This window comes from Mus caroli, unplaced genomic scaffold (assembly GCF_978045245.1).
Source record: "Mus caroli unplaced genomic scaffold, Mus_caroli_1 scaffold_5, whole genome shotgun sequence".
NCBI classification, from domain to species: domain Eukaryota; kingdom Metazoa; phylum Chordata; class Mammalia; order Rodentia; family Muridae; genus Mus; species Mus caroli.
In genome coordinates, this window is record NW_028227260.1 from 19763539 (window position 1) to 19781683 (window position 18145).

The 18145-nt window shown below is 40.4% G+C and overlaps 1 protein-coding gene and 1 pseudogene across 4 annotated transcripts in view; one reads left to right on the plus strand and one right to left on the minus strand.

The window, feature by feature from the left end:
* The window catches only part of Shroom2 (shroom family member 2), a 181587-nt gene that overhangs the window by 60015 nt on the left and 103427 nt on the right, over positions 1–18145 (plus strand). For all 4 annotated transcript variants that reach the window (XM_029473111.2, XM_029473112.2, XM_021153607.3 and 1 more), the window contains exon 2: positions 17700–17851. In XM_029473111.2, the coding sequence (XP_029328971.1) occupies positions 17700–17851 (152 nt within the window). The remainder of the gene's footprint in view (positions 1–17699; positions 17852–18145) is intronic.
* On the minus strand, positions 12029–14192 carry LOC110287033 (phosphoglycerate mutase 1-like; annotated as a pseudogene).

The window sequence follows — 18145 nt, forward strand, 5'->3', positions numbered from 1 at the left end:
CTCTCTAGCCCCATTTTTCCTTTTATATCCACTCGAACTGTGGATGAACTTAGAAGGAATAAACATATCATTAAGGAATTAAGATTTTTCTGTAGGAGAGTTGGCTGCTGAGCAAATCAGCATAGGGTGTCTCATTTTTGTTTAGTCTTGTCTTGGTTAGTGTGGCATAAATTTTAAGTACCTTGCTGTGTTTTAAGTGTCAGAAGAGTTACAACTTAGATAATAGGATATTTTGGTTTGATTGTAGTATCATTTCTGCCTGGATAAGTAATACTAATGAGATGAGAACTGTGTTGGTTTTCTTGAAACAGACAGACAAACAATAACAAAAATTGCCTTCATGTATTTCCTTTGCTCTTAAAGAAATTGAATTTCATACACGTTAATCCTTATATATTTTTTAAGTTCATTGACTCCATGGTCTACTAGGTGTAACTACCATGAGTCACAAAAATTTAGAGAAGAAAATTTGTGTTAAACATATATAGACCTTTTCCTCTTGTTATTAGTCCTTAAATATCATAGTGTAACAACTATGTACATGGCACTTGCATTGTATTGGGATAATCAGGAAATTCAGACATTAGATAAAAATAGAAATGTAATAATGCCATTATAGGAGGTAGATGTAGGGTAAATTTAATCTATTTTTACTCTTATTAATTATTTAATGGTGCTGAGGAGACCCTACAGCCTCATCCATGTTTAACACACTTAACCCAATATGTCTTACTCTGAAAGAAAGCAAAACCAGCAAGGTTTTTCTTTGCTTTTTATTTTTCTCAGCAACAATAATGAATTTTACTATTTCATAGTTCTAATTATAAAAGTAAGCAATATTTTACCACATATAACTGTTCTCATTGGTGTTGTGTTTTGAAACAAAACAAAACAAAGCAAAACAAAACAAAACAAAACAAAAATTTAACCCAGGCTTGGATTCAAGAGAATCAGAAGTTCAAGGTCAACCTCAGCTACATAGTGAGTTCCATGTCGACTTGGACTGATTAGACCCCCATCTCCGATAAATAAAAATAAAATAAAATAAACAAGTATATAAGCTGGGCATGTTGCACATTTTTAATATCAGTATTTCAGAGGCAAAGGTGAGAGGATTGGGAGTTTGAGGCCTGCCTGGGCTACAGAGTGGTAGTGTGTCCCCCAACAAACAAACAATATATCAATAAGTAAATAGAGAGAGAAACCATCTGAAACATCAGACTTTTCTAGGAAGAGTTATTCTAACTACCTCATTTTAGGCTCTTTAGGTAGATAGCTGGGATCCTGGACCAGAAAATTTTCTGGAGTCTCAGAGTCCTGAAGCTTTGTCTATACCTGTAGCCATACCACACCTGGGCCTATAGCCCTCAAGTATTCCTTGTTGCCAAGTAGCTTCTGCATCCACAGGTATTCTGTCTTAGTTCAAGGACAGAGCAAAGAGATGGCCCCAGATATCTCTGCCCTTACATTGCTCTGCAGCTTCTAGCAGTTTTCTTCTCTTCTCTCTGCATAGTGCACATTCTTCCCTCTGCAGAGGATTCAGACACTGGAAAGAATGGGGCTGGAAATTAACACAGAGCGTTTAGTATTACTGATGAAGGAGGGAGAGGGAAGACTTCCAAAAGACACAATCAAGGATCACAGGGAAGGAACTTGGACATGAGTCAAGCTACAGGGAAAGGTCAACTATGGAGAGTCCTGAACTTTTGAATGGTAAATCCAGGACAAAGAAAACAAGGAAAGTGAAATTTGCCTTTTTAATAACAAACCATTCTATTAGGGACTTGAACACCTTGAGGTACTGGGAATGGATGATTAAAAACCCTATGGGTATTTATATCTGAGAATAGGTTTTGAATTAAATGAGCCAGCCATGGACATGAATTTATGGTTCTTTAATTTTTTAAAATCCTGTATTACTGGGATTTAAAAATAACACAAGGCTTCTAGCAGTGAACAGTAACCCTAGCTATCAACCCTTTTTAAGATAGTGCCTCCCAATGTACTCTGTACTGATCTCAAATTCATGATCTTTCCTTAGCCTCCCAAGTACAGAATGGCAGATGTCTATCATCATACCCAGCAACATAATACTATTTTTGCAGGGTGAGATGGAATAAAGGAATCAATTCTTTTGAAAAGCAATGTAAACATTTGAAAACAGTCTACCCTGTAAAATCAAGATTGATAGCTGAAGATACCTGCTCTTCCCTAAAGTTATTTCTCTGTGGCCCTGGATAGTGGCTGTGGCTTCTGAACATAGGATCATGCCATTGCTCCGAGGTGTTTTGTACTTCCAGCACTGCCCCCCCCCCTCCTGTATTCACCCTTTCAACCCTGTAAACACTTGCATGTCAAAGCCAGAGCTTTTTTTTTTAAATGTTTGTTTTTGAAAAGGATCACCAAAATGTTTTCCCAATAAAAGATAGTCTTTGTGAATAGCAAGAGCATCATATTGTGTTCAAGAGAAAGAGGAAGGCTGGGGGTGGTGGTGCCTGAGTTCACTTCAAGGGAAGTCACTGTAGCTCAGTTCCCCCTCCCTCTTTCCTTCTTATGTGCACAGCCACAGTGCATTCAATTGTTTAAGAGCAATGCATCCTTTGAACTAGCCCTAGGATGGGAATGCCCATTAAAAATAAACAGCTATGTGTCCTGAGCATCTGGAACTCTATGTTCTAACACTCAGCAGTTCCGTTTCCTGTCTCTTGATTGTGTATCTGTTCTTCCAGATTGCTTTTGTGCTTTGAAAACTGCAGATTTCAGTAATCCTAGTAATCTCTATGGAAGCAAGCATTTAAATGACCTGACTCCTCTTTACCCAGAGATCTGTGAGAACTGCTTAGTAACACATAAGCGTTGTTGCTAGATGGGTGGAAAGCCTGTTTGGAAAGCTAAATATTTGGAAACCTTCTTGAACAGCCACTGTGGTATGGTGTGTTTGGTAGTGGTGGTGGTGGTGGGTGACTATCCTACCCCTTTCCCCCCCCTCACATTGTTATAAGATGAATAGTAGGGTATAGTCAGGAACTTTCTTTATCTTTGCTGATTCTTTTCCTCCTTTTCCTCCTTTCCAGAAATGGTGTCTGTTGTGTGGTCAGGACATCTGTACAAGAGAGGAGAAAAAAAATATATTAAATTTGGTCTTTGTCCTAAGAAAAATGCTAGTTGTATTAGAGCTTTTTTGTCACTGTAACAGACCATCTGATAAACATAATTCAGTGGAGTAAATACTTATTCTGGCTCCAAGTTTCAGACGTTACAGTTGATGGTGATCTGGCTCCTCAGTTGCTTCTGTATCTCTTGTAAGGCTGAACATGATGACGAAAGGGTGTGGTGAAACAGAACTATTCATCTCACAATAGCCAGGAAGCAGAGAATGGGGCACAGGATCAGGGACATGATATATCCCATCTAGGTCATAACCTAGTTTATCCAACTACACCTCACTTCCCAGCTATGATAATATTATGAACTCACCAATGGCTTATTTTATGATTAGGTCAGAGCCCTCACAACCTAGTTACTTCTCAATTGCTCCACCAGGAACAACCAGGCCTCCAGTACATAAGGTCTGGAATTCTCTAGGCTGAATGTGAATGGGCCAGAGTGATGTACATTTTAGTACTGAGTGTGACAGCAAGGCAAATGATGAATAGAATATCAAAGCTTTATTTGCATGGAAGTGATAGAACAGTGTTAAATATGATGGCCTATCTGGACTGTCTGAGCTGTTAGACATTCTGCTGCAGACCAGAAGGAGGCTGATTTGTGTGACCCTGGTTGCTCCCTGCTTCCTGCAATGTTACATAGGAAGTGACTTGGCTTTGGTTTTCTGTTCAACATGAGCCATTCTAGATATCTCCAATATATCATTTAACATAGTGGTTCTCCGCTGGGAGGGATTATGTCTCTCAGGAGGCATGTGACAATGTCTGGAGAGATGATAGCAGTAACTAGCAGGTGAAAGTTGAGGAGCATTGGACATCCATTCTGCCCAAAGCAAAGAATGACCTGGCATCAAATGTTATCAGTGCTGCTGAGAAGTTTGGTTTAGGTAAGGGATTCTGTTTTGACTATCCAATTTTTTTTTTTACCACAAATTTTTAATAACCAGATATTTGAGTAAAATAGCCACTGTTGAGTTCTTACACTCAATATTGGTGTAAACATTCTTCTGAGCGTCTTTGATAAATATAATGGAATGATTTGGATCTTAAAGGCCCCCTGATGTCCCTGTATTTAAAGTTGCTGATGTGTGGTACTATTAGGAGATGGTGAAACCTCTAGGAAGTGGTACCTAGTAATTAGAAGATGGGCCATTAAGAACACACCCTTTAAGGAAATGTTGATACCCCAGGCTCTGCCTCATTCATGTCTTGACTGCTTTGAGGTGAACAGATGTGTTTTATTTACCAGGTGCTTCTGCTTCCCAGTTTACTGCTTTGTCAGCAGCCTTTCAAGTGATTCTCCTAGGCATTTGTCATAGTTTTGAAAAGCTGATTATCACACATCTATATACATAGCTCCAGTTATCTGCTATTCTCTTGTGCATTATGCATCTGGCTATTGAGCTGTATATGTAAAGATGGTTGCATGTGCTTTTGGCCCTGTAGATATCATGATCCTAGTACCATTCTGAAGTTGGGCGTTTCCCCACGTTGCTGGCTGCATAGGCTGTCGGTGCACAACTGAGGACCTGAGGACAGGAACCTTTTTCTTTCTTAGTCAGGGAGCAGAAGCACCAAGGGTTCTGTGGCAAGGGGATTTTAAAAGCATTAGAAACTGCTGAGAGTGGGAGAAGGGTCACAGGCAAATAGAGGGCCTTATACTGGTTATCCCTTAACTAAGTTGAACTGCCGGTGGTTAACACAGCCCTTGCTTGTCAAGGTGAAGAAGATGTAGAGCAGTGGAGTGTGAAAAGAGGTTGGAGCCCCCTTCTGGGCCCTTCTGCATCTATCTATCATCTCGTGTGACTGTGACATGACCTCTTCCATCTGTTGCACCACCTCTGCCTTGGCAGCTTCCTCTTTTGACCTGATGAATAGAGATCCTTGAAAACAGTTTTCCTGACCCATGCACAATCTCTTCCTTCAGAGGGCCAGCTGGTGAGATGTGTTTTCTGTTACCCGCTTGATTGTAAGTACAGGATATTTAGACCATGACATTTTAAAGAGAGATTTGTATTAGCCTAACAAGTTACCTACTCCCCTCCCCCTCTATTGTCTTTCTATATAGGGCTTCAGACTTGCTATATAGTTTGTATCTCAGCTGGCCTCTAACTCTCCATCCTCCTGCCTCAAACATTTTGAGTGTTGGGATTACAGGTTATTTCCGTCACATACAACAAAATCAGTGGTTATGTGTCAGACAAGATGCATAGAAGGTTCTTTAGTTTTCTTACATCACTAAGTATGGAACTCAGGTCCTTGTCAGGGCTAAATAAGTGCTCCACCACTTAGCCATCCCCATCCCCAACCTCCAGCTCCAGCTATTAGGTAACCTTTAATTCACAGGGGAAATGTGACTTGGTTTCTACATAATTCACTTAGGCTAAAAATTTAAAAGTCACCCCACTTACAAATTGCAACTTATGTGTTTTCGGTAATGTTATACCAGCTGTATAGAAAACTTACTGTTTAGACAATACAAATGTACAGGATAACAAACCTTTCTAAATAGGAAACATTCTACCTAAGTAACTTTGGAGAAAATGGCTAGTAGAGAGGTCTTCCTTTCCACTAAGCTTCTGAGGTTCTTATGTTATTACCAGGATCTGTATAAGTTGCCACTGAACCTGAGAGTGGGATTGTTTGTACTTCATTTCAGTCCACCCCCACCCCCCCTTTTCTTTTTCTTCTTCCTCCCTCTTCAGACCACTCTTTTTGGTTATTGAGATAAGGTCTCATATAGCCCAAGATGACCTGAAACTCACTAGCCAAGGATTATTTTGAACTGCTTGCCATCCTCCTGCTTCCACCTCCCAAGTGTTGGGTTGCAGGCATATTCTACAAAGCCCAGCTCCCAGTCCCAATCCACCATAAATAGATTATAATAATAATAGTAATTTGTGAATACATTTGTATAGTACTTGGAGTTTGTAGCATGTTTCAAACATCTCAGTTATAGCCTATAGTTGACCTAGGGTGTTTTCATTTTTTGGAGGCAGGGTCTTGTATCCCATAGTTATGCAGGATGACCTTGAACTAATCCTTCTGCCTTCATCTCCTAAATGCTTGGATTTTACAGGCACTTGCCACCACACCAGACTTTAATCTCATTCTGACATAAACAGATTGTAACAACAGTGCTCTGTGAGTATACTTAGTATTATGAGTTTGCAACATATCTCCATTTTTATCTTACCTTTTATCTTCCTGGTTGTCTTTCCTGGTTGTACTGAGTGTTTTCTTTTTGTCCATTCTCCTTTCTCTTCCTTCTCTCTCTTGTCCTTTCCCCCTTTCCCTTTTCTTCTCATTTCCCAATTCCCTTAACTTTCTTCTCCTTTTCTTTCCTTTCTTCTCCCTTTTTCTTATTTGAGGTACGATCTGTGTAGCTCAAGTTAGTCTTGAGTAGAATAATATAGTTGAGGATGACCTTGGACTCTGGATCTTTTTGCCTCTTACCTCTCCAGTTCTGGGATTGCTTTTATTGTTTTGTTTTATTGATATTTGGTCTCACTGAAGCCCAGACTGGCTTGGAGCTACCAGTTCTCTTAAATAAGCCTCCCAAGTAGCTGAGATTACAGCAGTGCATCGGCAAACCCAGTTTAAGATAATCAGTTTTTGGAAAACCAAAGTGAGATTAAAGAAAAATAAGTGACTTTTTTTTTTTCCAAATCCTGTACAAACAAGTCTTAGGTCCCATTTCTTGCCTCAATGTTTTGGAAACCCTCTATGACACAAACCTTTTTCTACCTTGCCACCTGGTTTTTTTCTTCCTCTGTGCCATTAGGGCTGTGTATCTGGTAATGCATTTACCTCAGAACTTTTATCAATTAGGTTTGGGTAACAAACCATACAGAAATTAGAATAAAGATTGCTTAATACAAATCAGAATTTGGTGAATTGGCTGTGTTATATTCTGTCTTGTCTCTTTATAAAAACAAATTAGAGCAGTTGCCATAGAAACCAGAGGTCTTGCAAAGCAAGACTGATTTTTTTTTTTTTAAATTTTTCGAGACAGGGTTTCTCTGTGTAGCTCTGGCTGTCCTGGAACTCACTTGGTAGACCAGGCTGGCCTCGAACTCAGAAATCCGCCTGCCTCAACAAGACTGATTTACTCTATGCCCGTGGCTCTTGATAAAAAAAAAAAAATTCTCCTGTTCATGCACCTATAGTCACAGTTTCTCAGGATGCTGAGGCAAGAGATTGCTTGAATGTGGTAGTTTGGTGCTAGTTTTGACACTATAATGTGGACTCATCACTTAAATATTGTACAGAATCATTAACTAGCATCAGGCTATTGTTTTTGTTTTCTTTCTTTCTTTCTTTCTTTCTTTCTTTCTTTCTTTCTTTCTTTCTTTCTTTCTTTCTTTCTTTCTTTCTTTCACCTGGCATTAGGAAGGCAGAATCTCCAGGGTATGTACAAAAAGAGAAATCTGTCTTCCCTTCCTCAGCACCCCAAAAGCTTGGTGGTGGTGGTGGTGGTGGTAGAGAAAGAGGGGGGTGGAATGAGAATGAGACTGTGTGACACCTGACTGTCTTTTCTCTAGATAGGGAAGACAATCAGGCCCACAGGCCCAGAGGCAATCAGTAAAATGCCCTGTGCTGTTCTTGAAGCTCACTAGGAAACTGGCTAGGATGCCCTGAAACTCACTAGAAAGCTGTTTGAAAGTTGTTGCTAAAACTCACTGGGAAACTGCTGAAGGGGTGCTAATGAAACTAAGAAAGACACTTTTGAAACTATTGTCACTAGGTGTACCACAGGACTGCATGTCCCACAGGGCTGGCAGAGAGGAAGGCATGTGAGATAAGGAAGGGAAACCAGTCTTCTCTTGGTGTCCCTCCAGTGCCCTCTGCTGACTGTACTGAAAAGGTGCTAGTTGTGACTTAAGTAGAGATGTTCCCGGTGTAGGGTATTGTTTCTGAGCTTGTGTTTTACTGTCATTGAGATGTGAGTCTTGGCTTGGGAGAGTTAAATCAGGGAGGTTCTACGTTTCTTCCTTCTTCCAACACTGCTTAGGCCCTATAGATAAGCTTTTTTCCCCTTTTGTTTTAGGTTTAAAGTTGCGAGTTAGGACATTGGATTGCTAACTGGTGGTGCTTTGCAGTACTGAAAATATGCTGTTTTAAAATCCGTTGTTTTTATAGAAATAGAACTTTCTCCAGAAATTTTTTTCTGAGTTTATTTTTTCTGACCCTGGGTGTCTTTTAGGAAGACTGTATCTGGCACTATTTAGAGTACAATCTTGTCCTGATAGAGATTTGCCAGACTTTTACCTCATCTGGGGAAGAGGTCACCCATCATCACGAAAACTGTGAGTCCTTGCCGTAGAATGTAAATGGCTCTCTGGTTCCCAGTCTATCCTACCTGGATGCTGAGCCTGCCTCTCTGCCTTGCAAAACTTTGAACCAATGCCTGGTTCTCACAGTCAGCAGTGCAGTCAGCTCCTTTTTGTTCACTAATATCTATCTGCCCAGCCCCTGGATCTCTTGGGAGACTAAGGCCCCATAGGTACTTCTGTTTTCCATTTTCGTGTCTACATGACCCTGCCCTTGCATCAGAACTTGTCACCAATTCATTACCTTCCTTTTAAACATTTCATTTACCTGTCTCTGTCACCCCATCCAGGCCACATTTGCCTCTCTGTGTCTTAGGGCCAAGTATAACCTGAACCTCATTTCAGGGATGAATGGAAGGATTATTAGACCTCTATATTATTTTTCCCTGAAGTCCCACCTTAGTGGCATTTCCCAACCTGTTAAATACCCCACCCGTGGCCTGAGTCAAGATTCCTTTCTGAAGGAACTGAGACCAAACAGAATGAGTAATGGATTTAAGAAGACGGGGAGGTTATTATTCTCCTGTGTAACAAAAGGCATGGCCTGGTCATGCACTTTAGGCTATTCATTGGAAGGTAAAATATTCTGGAAATAATTACAGCTGATAACCTCCAGGTGTGACTCACATTTTGAAGTGTGATCTTAGACTCATAAAACAGCAAAGTTGTTCTTCCCTATTTCATTCTGATGACTGGACATGGGGTATATTCCACTTCTCCAAGATCAGAATTTGACTTCACCATGAATGGTGAGCTAGGTCTTCTTCCTTCCACCACCAGAATCCTGCTTACCTTAGTTGTCTTCACACTATAAAGATAACTTCTGTCAAGAGCACTGAAAAGGCTTCAGGGTGGGTATTCAGCATGGCTGCAGTTGTCCCCAAACTTGTAATTCTCCTACTTCAGCCTCACCCACCTAATGCCAGGATTTCAGGTGTCTACCACCATGCCTGGCTTTTGCTGTTCTATTCTTTTTGTTGAAGACATTTGTTTTATTCTCACTACAAGGTTAATATCCTGAAGTAGTTGTTTTCATCATAAGTTCACACTTGACTTCTCTGCCCTCCCTTACCCACCTCCACTACTTGAAGAACAGTGCCCACGTTCTGCTTCAAGGTCAAGTTCTCAGTCTTCTCACCTTCTGCCAGGATACTCCCACACTCCTGTGTATTCTTTACACTGTTTCCCCTGACTCATCCCTCTGGCATGCCTCCATTTCCTGCCTGCATGTTTCTTCATGTCAAGACCTCCATGGAATGTCCTCCCTAATGCTGCTGTATTCCTTTCAAGTTGCCCTACACATTTTGTTTGTGGAGCTTTTACATCAGCACTTTGAACCTGAAGTGAATATGGCCCTTCATATTTCCATTATACCAAATTACAATGTTTCATCCACAGTGCACCTGGTTACCTGTAGAATTTATATTCTTTTGTCTTCCCAAGGCTTCACTTTCTACTTACAGTAAAAAATCTATAGTTTTGCATTGGTAGTTAAATACACACTCTGGCCTTTCCTTACACGCACAGGACTACAGTATAAAAAGTATCATGCGGCAATTCTGTTTTCTCTTTTTATTGGTTTGCTTGTAGCTCAGGCTAGCCACAAACTCATAATCTTTTTTCTTAAACTCTTGAGTTCTGGGATCACAGATGTGTACCACCCATGCCTGAGTCACTCTTTTTTTTTTAACGTTTTATTTATTTTTATTGGATATTTAATTTATTTACATTTCAAATGTTATCTCCTTTCCTGTTTTTTTTCCTTCTGAAAACCACTATCCCATCCTCCCTCTCCCTGCTTCCATGAGGGTGCTCCCCCACCGAACCACTCACTCCCTCCCGCATCCCTGCCATGACATTCCCCTACACTGTGGCATCGAGCCTTCCCAGGACCAAGGACCTCTCCTCCCATTGATGTCGGACAAGGCCATCCTCTGCTGCATATGTGGCTGGAGCCATGGGGTCCCTCCATGTAATCTTTGGTTGTAGTTTAGTTCCTGGGAGCTCTGGGTTTCTGCCAGAGCCTGACAAATACAGAGGTGGTTGCTTGTAGCCAATCATTGGACTGGCTCATTATTCCTTGAAAATTGGTGCCAAATTTAAGTTAATTTAAGTTTAAGTTGGTTGTCTAGTACAAGCATGAATAATTAAGTCCAACTTGAGATAGCGTATGAGTTTAGTATAGAATGGAAATTCATAAAACATTTTCTTTTAAAAAATTGTACATCATTTTCTTATACTGATCTGGAAAAGGATGTCATTCTGTTTTGTACAAAGTGAGTAGCAGTATTCACATAGCAGAGCCAAGCAACTGAACCTGATTTATGAGGCATGATGAAATACTGTGTGTTAGATGTTACCAAGGATCATTTCACTGCTACAAAACAAAGCAGAAAATACACAACAGGATGGACTCCTGGTCCTTTGAGGCCAAGGAATTTATCCCAATTTGGTGGAGGGAATGGTTGATTTTTCTGTTGAGCACATGTGGGACTATTTCAGCTACCAATAGAAAACCTTAGAAGGGGTTTGTATACTATTAAATATAGCACATAAGCTTGATTCAGGATTGATTCCAGCCTTCTAGAACCAGCTCCTTTAGGGCCAGGGAGGGAATTGGTTTTTGTTTTTGTTTTAATCACTATGCAGGACACATTTATCTTTCATGTGAACAACCACTCTCCCAGTTACCCAACTGAAGTACAACATAGTGAATGAAAAATGGGGACATGATATGTCTCCTTGTCTCCAAGGTATGGTGGAGAAGGTTTATTGTCTAAAGAACTGCCAGAGGAATATGGAAGAGTTCAGACTGAACATGGCCAGCAGACTAAACAGGACTATGAGAGGAGAGAGGAAGAGAAGAGAAGAGAGAGGAGGAGGCCAAGAGAGGATTTCCTCTCTTGGACCCAAGAAAGTCTGTGGGGAGCAAGAGGATTCATAGCTGAAATGGTTAGGCTTTATAGGAAAAGAGAAACTGGGGACAAGAAAGTGAAAGCTCAGGGCTTGGCAGGGTTTGCCAGCCAGGGCAACTTTGTAACTGGTGCTTGTAAAGTTGAGAGATTCTGGGATAATCCAGTGGCCAGTATCCACTTTGATATGTTAAATAGACAGCTCAGTTAGACGTTTGTTCAGGGTTTCTTTGAGACCTAACACACAAGACAGGTTCCAGGGACAAAAATAGGCTCTAGTTGCTCACTGGGCATGCCCCATCATGGTTCTTTTGTCTTCTTCCCAAGTGGGTCCTTAGTAAACAGTGCACTAAGACTTGTACCCTAGAGGTGCTATTCTGACTAGATTGTGTGAAGGGAGTGGGCTTAGGAGACAAAATACTGAAATGAGAATGGGAGCCACAGGACTCCATTTGAAACTACCAATTAAGATCCTGAAGATATAAATCAGTGTGACAGGTGTTGGAGACATGAGATACAGAAGACCTGCATGAGAAGGGAACATTCTTTTTGGAGTAGTGTGCTTGCTTGCCTTTATTTCTTGGCCTTGCCCTAAGGAGCCACAATTTTCACAGCTTCACATTTGGGTTTCTTCATCCCCAAGGAATTGCATGAGCTTGATGGGCTTAAGCTATTGTCTAAGTTTCCTTCTTTGAAGAGATCTCCCAGATCAAAGAGGGGAGAGGTTGTAAGGTTAAGGTCCACAATGATGACCTCTTAAAGAAGACCCTCTAGATACTTGATGATATCCTAAAGGCTGTTATCATGAGCTATAATAAAGACAGTCTCTTGTGAGAGTCTAAAGGACTCTATTGTCTTATCTGATTTGTGCTCCTTACTGATGTTGTAGAAGGGATGTTTAGGCACCATCGGTGGTGGTGGAACATCATAGGCGCACCTTCAGATCTTTACCTGTGCCCCTCAATGCTTGGCAGCAGTTTCTACTTTATTTAGGCCAGTCAGACCCCCATACTCATTGAGGTGCTAGGCCTTCTCTATTGGCAGCTTTTCAGAGGATCCGATTGCTTTTTTTTCTGCACTGAGGTGAAACAGATGTCAAATTCATAGTCAGCTTGTTTGCCCACATAGTTGGTACTGAAGCTGTTCTCTAGGTCCTAGGCACAATCACCATACTGGAGCAGTATCAGATTGTAGGCTACAGTGGCAGCAGGCTAGAGCACCAGCTTTTTGTTTTTTGATTACATTCCTCCTTCATATATAAATATCTCTTGTCAAGGGAGCAATAGAAAAGAAAATACCATGCTGTCTCCCAAATGCAAACATGTTTTCCCTGGAAAATATAGATGGGGCATACTTGAAAAAGGAAGATGGGTGTTCTGTTAGTAAATAAAGACCTTTGTAGACAAGAAATGATAGGTGGCAGGCATCAGCCTTCCTTGAGAAGGTAGAAGGGTTCAGATGAGATCACTTTGATAGAATGTCCCAGAACTTATCAAATAAGCATTTGTGGGAACAGGACAAAAAACTGACTCTTGAAACCCAATCACCATAGCTGACTCAGACACACATAATACATCATTTTGAGGAAATACTCCGCCAAAAACTGTCTTGGCCAGGCATAGTGGCATACTTAATAATTCTGATTTCTAGGGCAGTGTGAGATACTTTATGAGACCCAGTCTCAGAAAAATTGGGACTGGAGATATTTATTATGAAGTGCTTGTTTTACATGCATAAAGCCTTGGGCTCAATTCCTAGCACAATAACCCTGTTACCACAGCTTTCTTAATTTTAAATTACTTTTATTTTTTTTACAGTCTAGTCATTACCTACCTCCCCGTCCACCCTCCCACAGTTCCTTATCCCCTTCCTCCTCTTCCCTGTCTTCAAGAGGATGTTCCCCACCATGCCTCCCCTAAATATTTTCTTAATGTTAGTACAATGAAAAGTTTTGGGGGTCAAGGATGTATTTTAAAGTTTAGTCCCTATCAGTTTTATACTGGGCCAAAGTCATTTTCTTCCTTTCCTATATTGGAGAGTATACAACATTTTATTGTGTGAAAATATATCCAATATAAAATTGAGCATTTTAAGCATGTTGAGATGTAGATCCAGTGGCATTAGGTAAATTTTCCATTGTTGTACAACCATCACCAGTGTCTGTGTGTTGACAGCATTCCATCCTGTCATACTGAAACTTTGGCCCCATTAAGTGCTAACTATCCATTTCTCCTTCCATTTTCCAGCCCCTTGGGACCACCATTCTGTTTCTGTCTCTATAGTTTTGGGTACTTAGGTACCTCATATAAATGGAGTTATATATTTTTTAATGTAGTGTATGTCATACAGTGTAATGTCAAAATTCATCCTTATTGTAACATAAGACAAAGCATCCTTTTTGGCCCCATGAGGATAGTGAGATGGAACCTCAGATCTTATGCATGCCATGAAGGTACCCTAACACTGAGCTACATCTCAAAGGGCTGGATAATAGTCCTTTGTACATGTATACATTTTACTTATGTATTTAACAATGGCCATGTGGGTTGTTCCTAGAAAGCATAATTATTTAATAGTAAGGCCAAAGTTAGTTTCTGTTTCTCAGCCCACCAACCAGGCACTCAGACTCCTACCAAACTTAAGGATATGGTGTTGAGATTATACCAGCTGGCTTCAGGGGAGTAATACCATCTACAGTGTTGTATTTTTGGGATTTGGGTTGTCTTTTCTTCTACCACTATTAGTAGTCCAGGTCGTTCCAATTTGATCTTGGTGTTCATTCTTCCTCTTTTTCCTCCATGGTCTGTATTATATATCTAAGTTGACTCCATTGGTACCCTCCAAGCTCACCTCCAAGCTTTACATATTTCCTGCTTCTGTTCACTCCACATGTAGGATGCCTTTCCTTGAGTCCTACCCTCAGACAGCTACTTGCCTACATGTTCTTCACCTGGGTGCTCTTGGGTCTTTTACATGAGACTTGTCAAAACCTCATTTTTTTCCAGATGTCTCATGCTATGTGTACAGTGTTGAGACAATTATAAATTATGTCTGTTATGATATTGGGATAAAATTGTCTAGACTTGTTGGGTGCATTGGCATATATCTTTATCTCAAACTCTTGAGAGGCAGAGGCAGGTGGTGGATTTCTGTGAGTGTGAGGTCAGGCTTGTCTATACAGCAAGTTCCAGGCCAATCAGGGCTACACAGTGAGATCCTGTCTCAAAAAATATTGTCTTGATTTTTGAAGTGAGTTATTATTAGATGGACTACTTCCTGTTTTTGCTAGGAGTGTTTGCTTGAACCCAGGGCCTCATACATGAAGACATGTATGAGGCCCATGCTTTACCACAGAATTATATCCCCAGCCCATTTTTTAAAAATTTAAAATTTTTATTTGTTAATTCATTGATTAATTTACTCAAATCTCCCCTCCCCCCAGTGTTTCTCTGTGTCTGTGTGTGTGAGACACATCTGTGGAACTCTGGAGAGTTTTCAAGAATCAATTCTCTCCTTCCCATGAATGGATGTTGGTTCTCTCTTTTTACCATGTTGGGGCTGGAGAGCAAAATCTGTTCATCAGGCTTAATAGCAAGCACCTTATCTGCGGAACTGTCTTGTTGCTCCCAACTCCTTTTGTTGCTGTTGTTGTTGTTTGTTGGTTGGTGTTTGTTTGTTTGTTTGGGAGCGCGGGCTGATAAGTTACTGCCTAAGCCTCCTGAGTAGTTGAGACTCAGGCTTGTACCTTCATGATAAGCTAGGAGTAAAATTTTAATTTTTATGTGTAATACTGACCTCCAGTGACTAAATTGCCTTTTTTTAGCATAAAACTTCAGTTCTCCTAGGGACTTGGTAGAGATTAAAAAAAAAATGTAGCTGTGTTTATTTGTATGTGAAACAGGGTTTCACTTTGTAGCTCAGGCAGGCCTAAAACTTACAGCAATCTCCTGTCTCAGTCTCTTGAGTGGTGCTATAAAAGGTGTGCACCACCACAGAACATGAGACAAAGGCATCCTGAGTTTGAGACCAACCTGGGGTATATGGTGAGACCTTGTCTGAAAACAAACAAGTCAGCTAACAAACTGCATACTAAGCAATATTTGATTGCCACTGGGGCTCTTTGCTGCTTCTTTAATTGCAGGGGTTTTGGGGAAGCAGGGGTATAATAAGCAAAGTAGAAAATATATTTGTCTTTGTGGACCTAAGAGTCAATGGTGCTTTGTGGCATTATCTAAATGTGTGGTTGTGTTCTGATAAATTTTTATTAAAAACTAAGGACAGTAAAGACCCCTGGCTGGATTTTGTTTGGCCAACGACTATTTGTTAGCTTACCAGTTATGCAGAAGTTAAGTGTATGTATGGATTTGTGATTAATTGCTGGCCTAACAAGGGTTTAGTCTCTACTAAGTGGTATAAGTAATAGATCAGATAAATTGGCTAAGGGTTCAGTGATCACTGTTTTGTTTTTAAGGTAGGAGATGTAGAAGATAATATCAAGCTTTGTGTATGTGTGCCTGTTTTTCCAATGCTGAGGATGGAACATTTCCTTATATGTTTACACAGCCTGTTCTTTATGGGTACCTGAGCACAGCTCTTCCAGTTTTCTGGTACAGCAGATAGCAGTCTTTAGTAACTGCTTCCATATAAGAATAAAAAAATGAGAAACTACTAAAATTAAAATAATTCCTTACAAAGTTTTGAATTTCTGTAAGTAAAACAGCTCTTTCTAATACCTTTCCAGGCATTGTTATCTTCAATTCTTCAGTTAGAAAAACAGAGTACTGACTTTTTATCTGCTTCTACATCATCTGTTAATTCTCTAATCTTCATTTCCTTATCCTAGCAATTCCATAGCCCCGTGCATTCTCCTTCTAATACTATTTATTCTTAAATCATATATAATTTCCTACATTAAAAGAATTCCAATTTTATTAGGTTTTTTCTTCATTTACATTTTAAATGCTATCCCGAAAGTCCCCTATACCCTGCCCCCACCCTACTTTTTCTATCCATACCTTTTCTTCCTGAGACTACTCTAACTCTCTATCCTTGATGCCTCCAAGTTCACCCTTGCTAATCAATGCATCAGTCATTAAACTAGATGGTGTATATGCTTCCTCATGATTCCAAAATCAAGGCCAAGTCTGGCTACGAACCATTTCCAAAAAGGACCATATAGGCCTTTATGGCTCCTGTGGTTATATTGTCTAGACCCTAAAGGCCAAGTGGAAGTCTATTCCTCATCTTCTACAGCCTCCATTCCTCATTCCTGAAAACGGCATCTGTTTCAATTACTATGGCATTTTTAGCTCTGAGTAATGGGGGAAAGTAGATTCCCAGAAAGAAAGATTGAAAGTAGAGTAGTAAAGACAGTAGATCAACCTCGGGGCAACAGCAACCATCAATGTGGAGATCATGGGGTCAACGGCCTGGCAATGCTCCAGGGGCAGGAACTGTGTTACACCTTCCCTTATGCAGTCATGCCGGACCCAGTACTAGAGAATTTATTAGAAAGCTGGATGTTGTGGTGGCAGTGCAGACCTGAAATCCCAGCTACTCCAGAAGCTGAGTCAGGATGATCATAGGTTCAAGGCTACCACCTGGGCTATATAATGAGACCCGTTCTCAGTGAATGAATGACTGATGAATGAATAGTCCTGGGGACATAGCTCAGTAGGGCTGGGTTCATTTTCCCATACTAGAAGGAAGAAAGGAAGAAAAAAAAAGGAGATTAGGAATATTAGTATCAGACTGCTTAATGTGCATGAGATTTCTCTTGGGATCAAGGCAATGCTCTGAAATTTGATGGTGACTATGGAATGCTGAATGAACTCAAAGTTGTACAATTGTATGACTTTTATGAGTGGATATGTGAAATTTGAATTCTATCACAAGTGCTACTAAAACAAGGTGCAGGATTAATGTATGAAAATAATTACCAAACTGTAAAAATGATCCAGAATTATTGTTCGGATGTAGGAATTCCAGAATATGAATCTGGTTTTGGTTATATGAATTTCTGAGTCTTTCCATTCATTTTTCAGTGAACTTGTGTGGGGACTGACAGGGATGAGGGATGCTATATAAGCGGCATTGTATTAGTGTAACCCTGGTCTTTCAGTGGGAATAAACTCAGCTTGTTTGCCCCAAACTTTCCCGATCTTTTTACTGCTGGGTTATCCTAAAGCTGTGACCTGCTTCAAGCCCGCACATACTAAATTCCAATCTGCATTAGAGGATCTTGCTATGGCTCAGGAATGTTCACAGAACCCCCTTCTCTGTTACAGATCGAAGAAGGAAGCAAAGCTGCAGCAGTGGACAAGCTACTTGCTGGAGATGAGATAGTGGCCATTAATGATGTGAGTCTCTCAGGGTTCAGACAAGAAGCAATTTGCCTGGTGAAAGGCTCCCACAAGACCCTGAAGCTTGTGGTCAAAAGGTAAGATGTGTGTCACTTCTTTACTAACCAAGACAAACAGAGAGGCATAAAATGAAGCCTATGTGGCTTGTTTATATGTTAGAGATTTTGATATGTGTGTGAGCTTAAAATTACACTTTTTCCTCATTAGTTTCTGAAGACTGTTCTAGGATTCCCCTTTTGAATACCAGAACCTGCACATGTTTAAGGCCTTTCTAGAAAATGCCATTGTATTTGTTTTTAATCTAGGCATATCCTCTTACATGCTTTAAATAATCTCTAAGGACCTAAACTTTTAAGTTGCCATGACAAAAG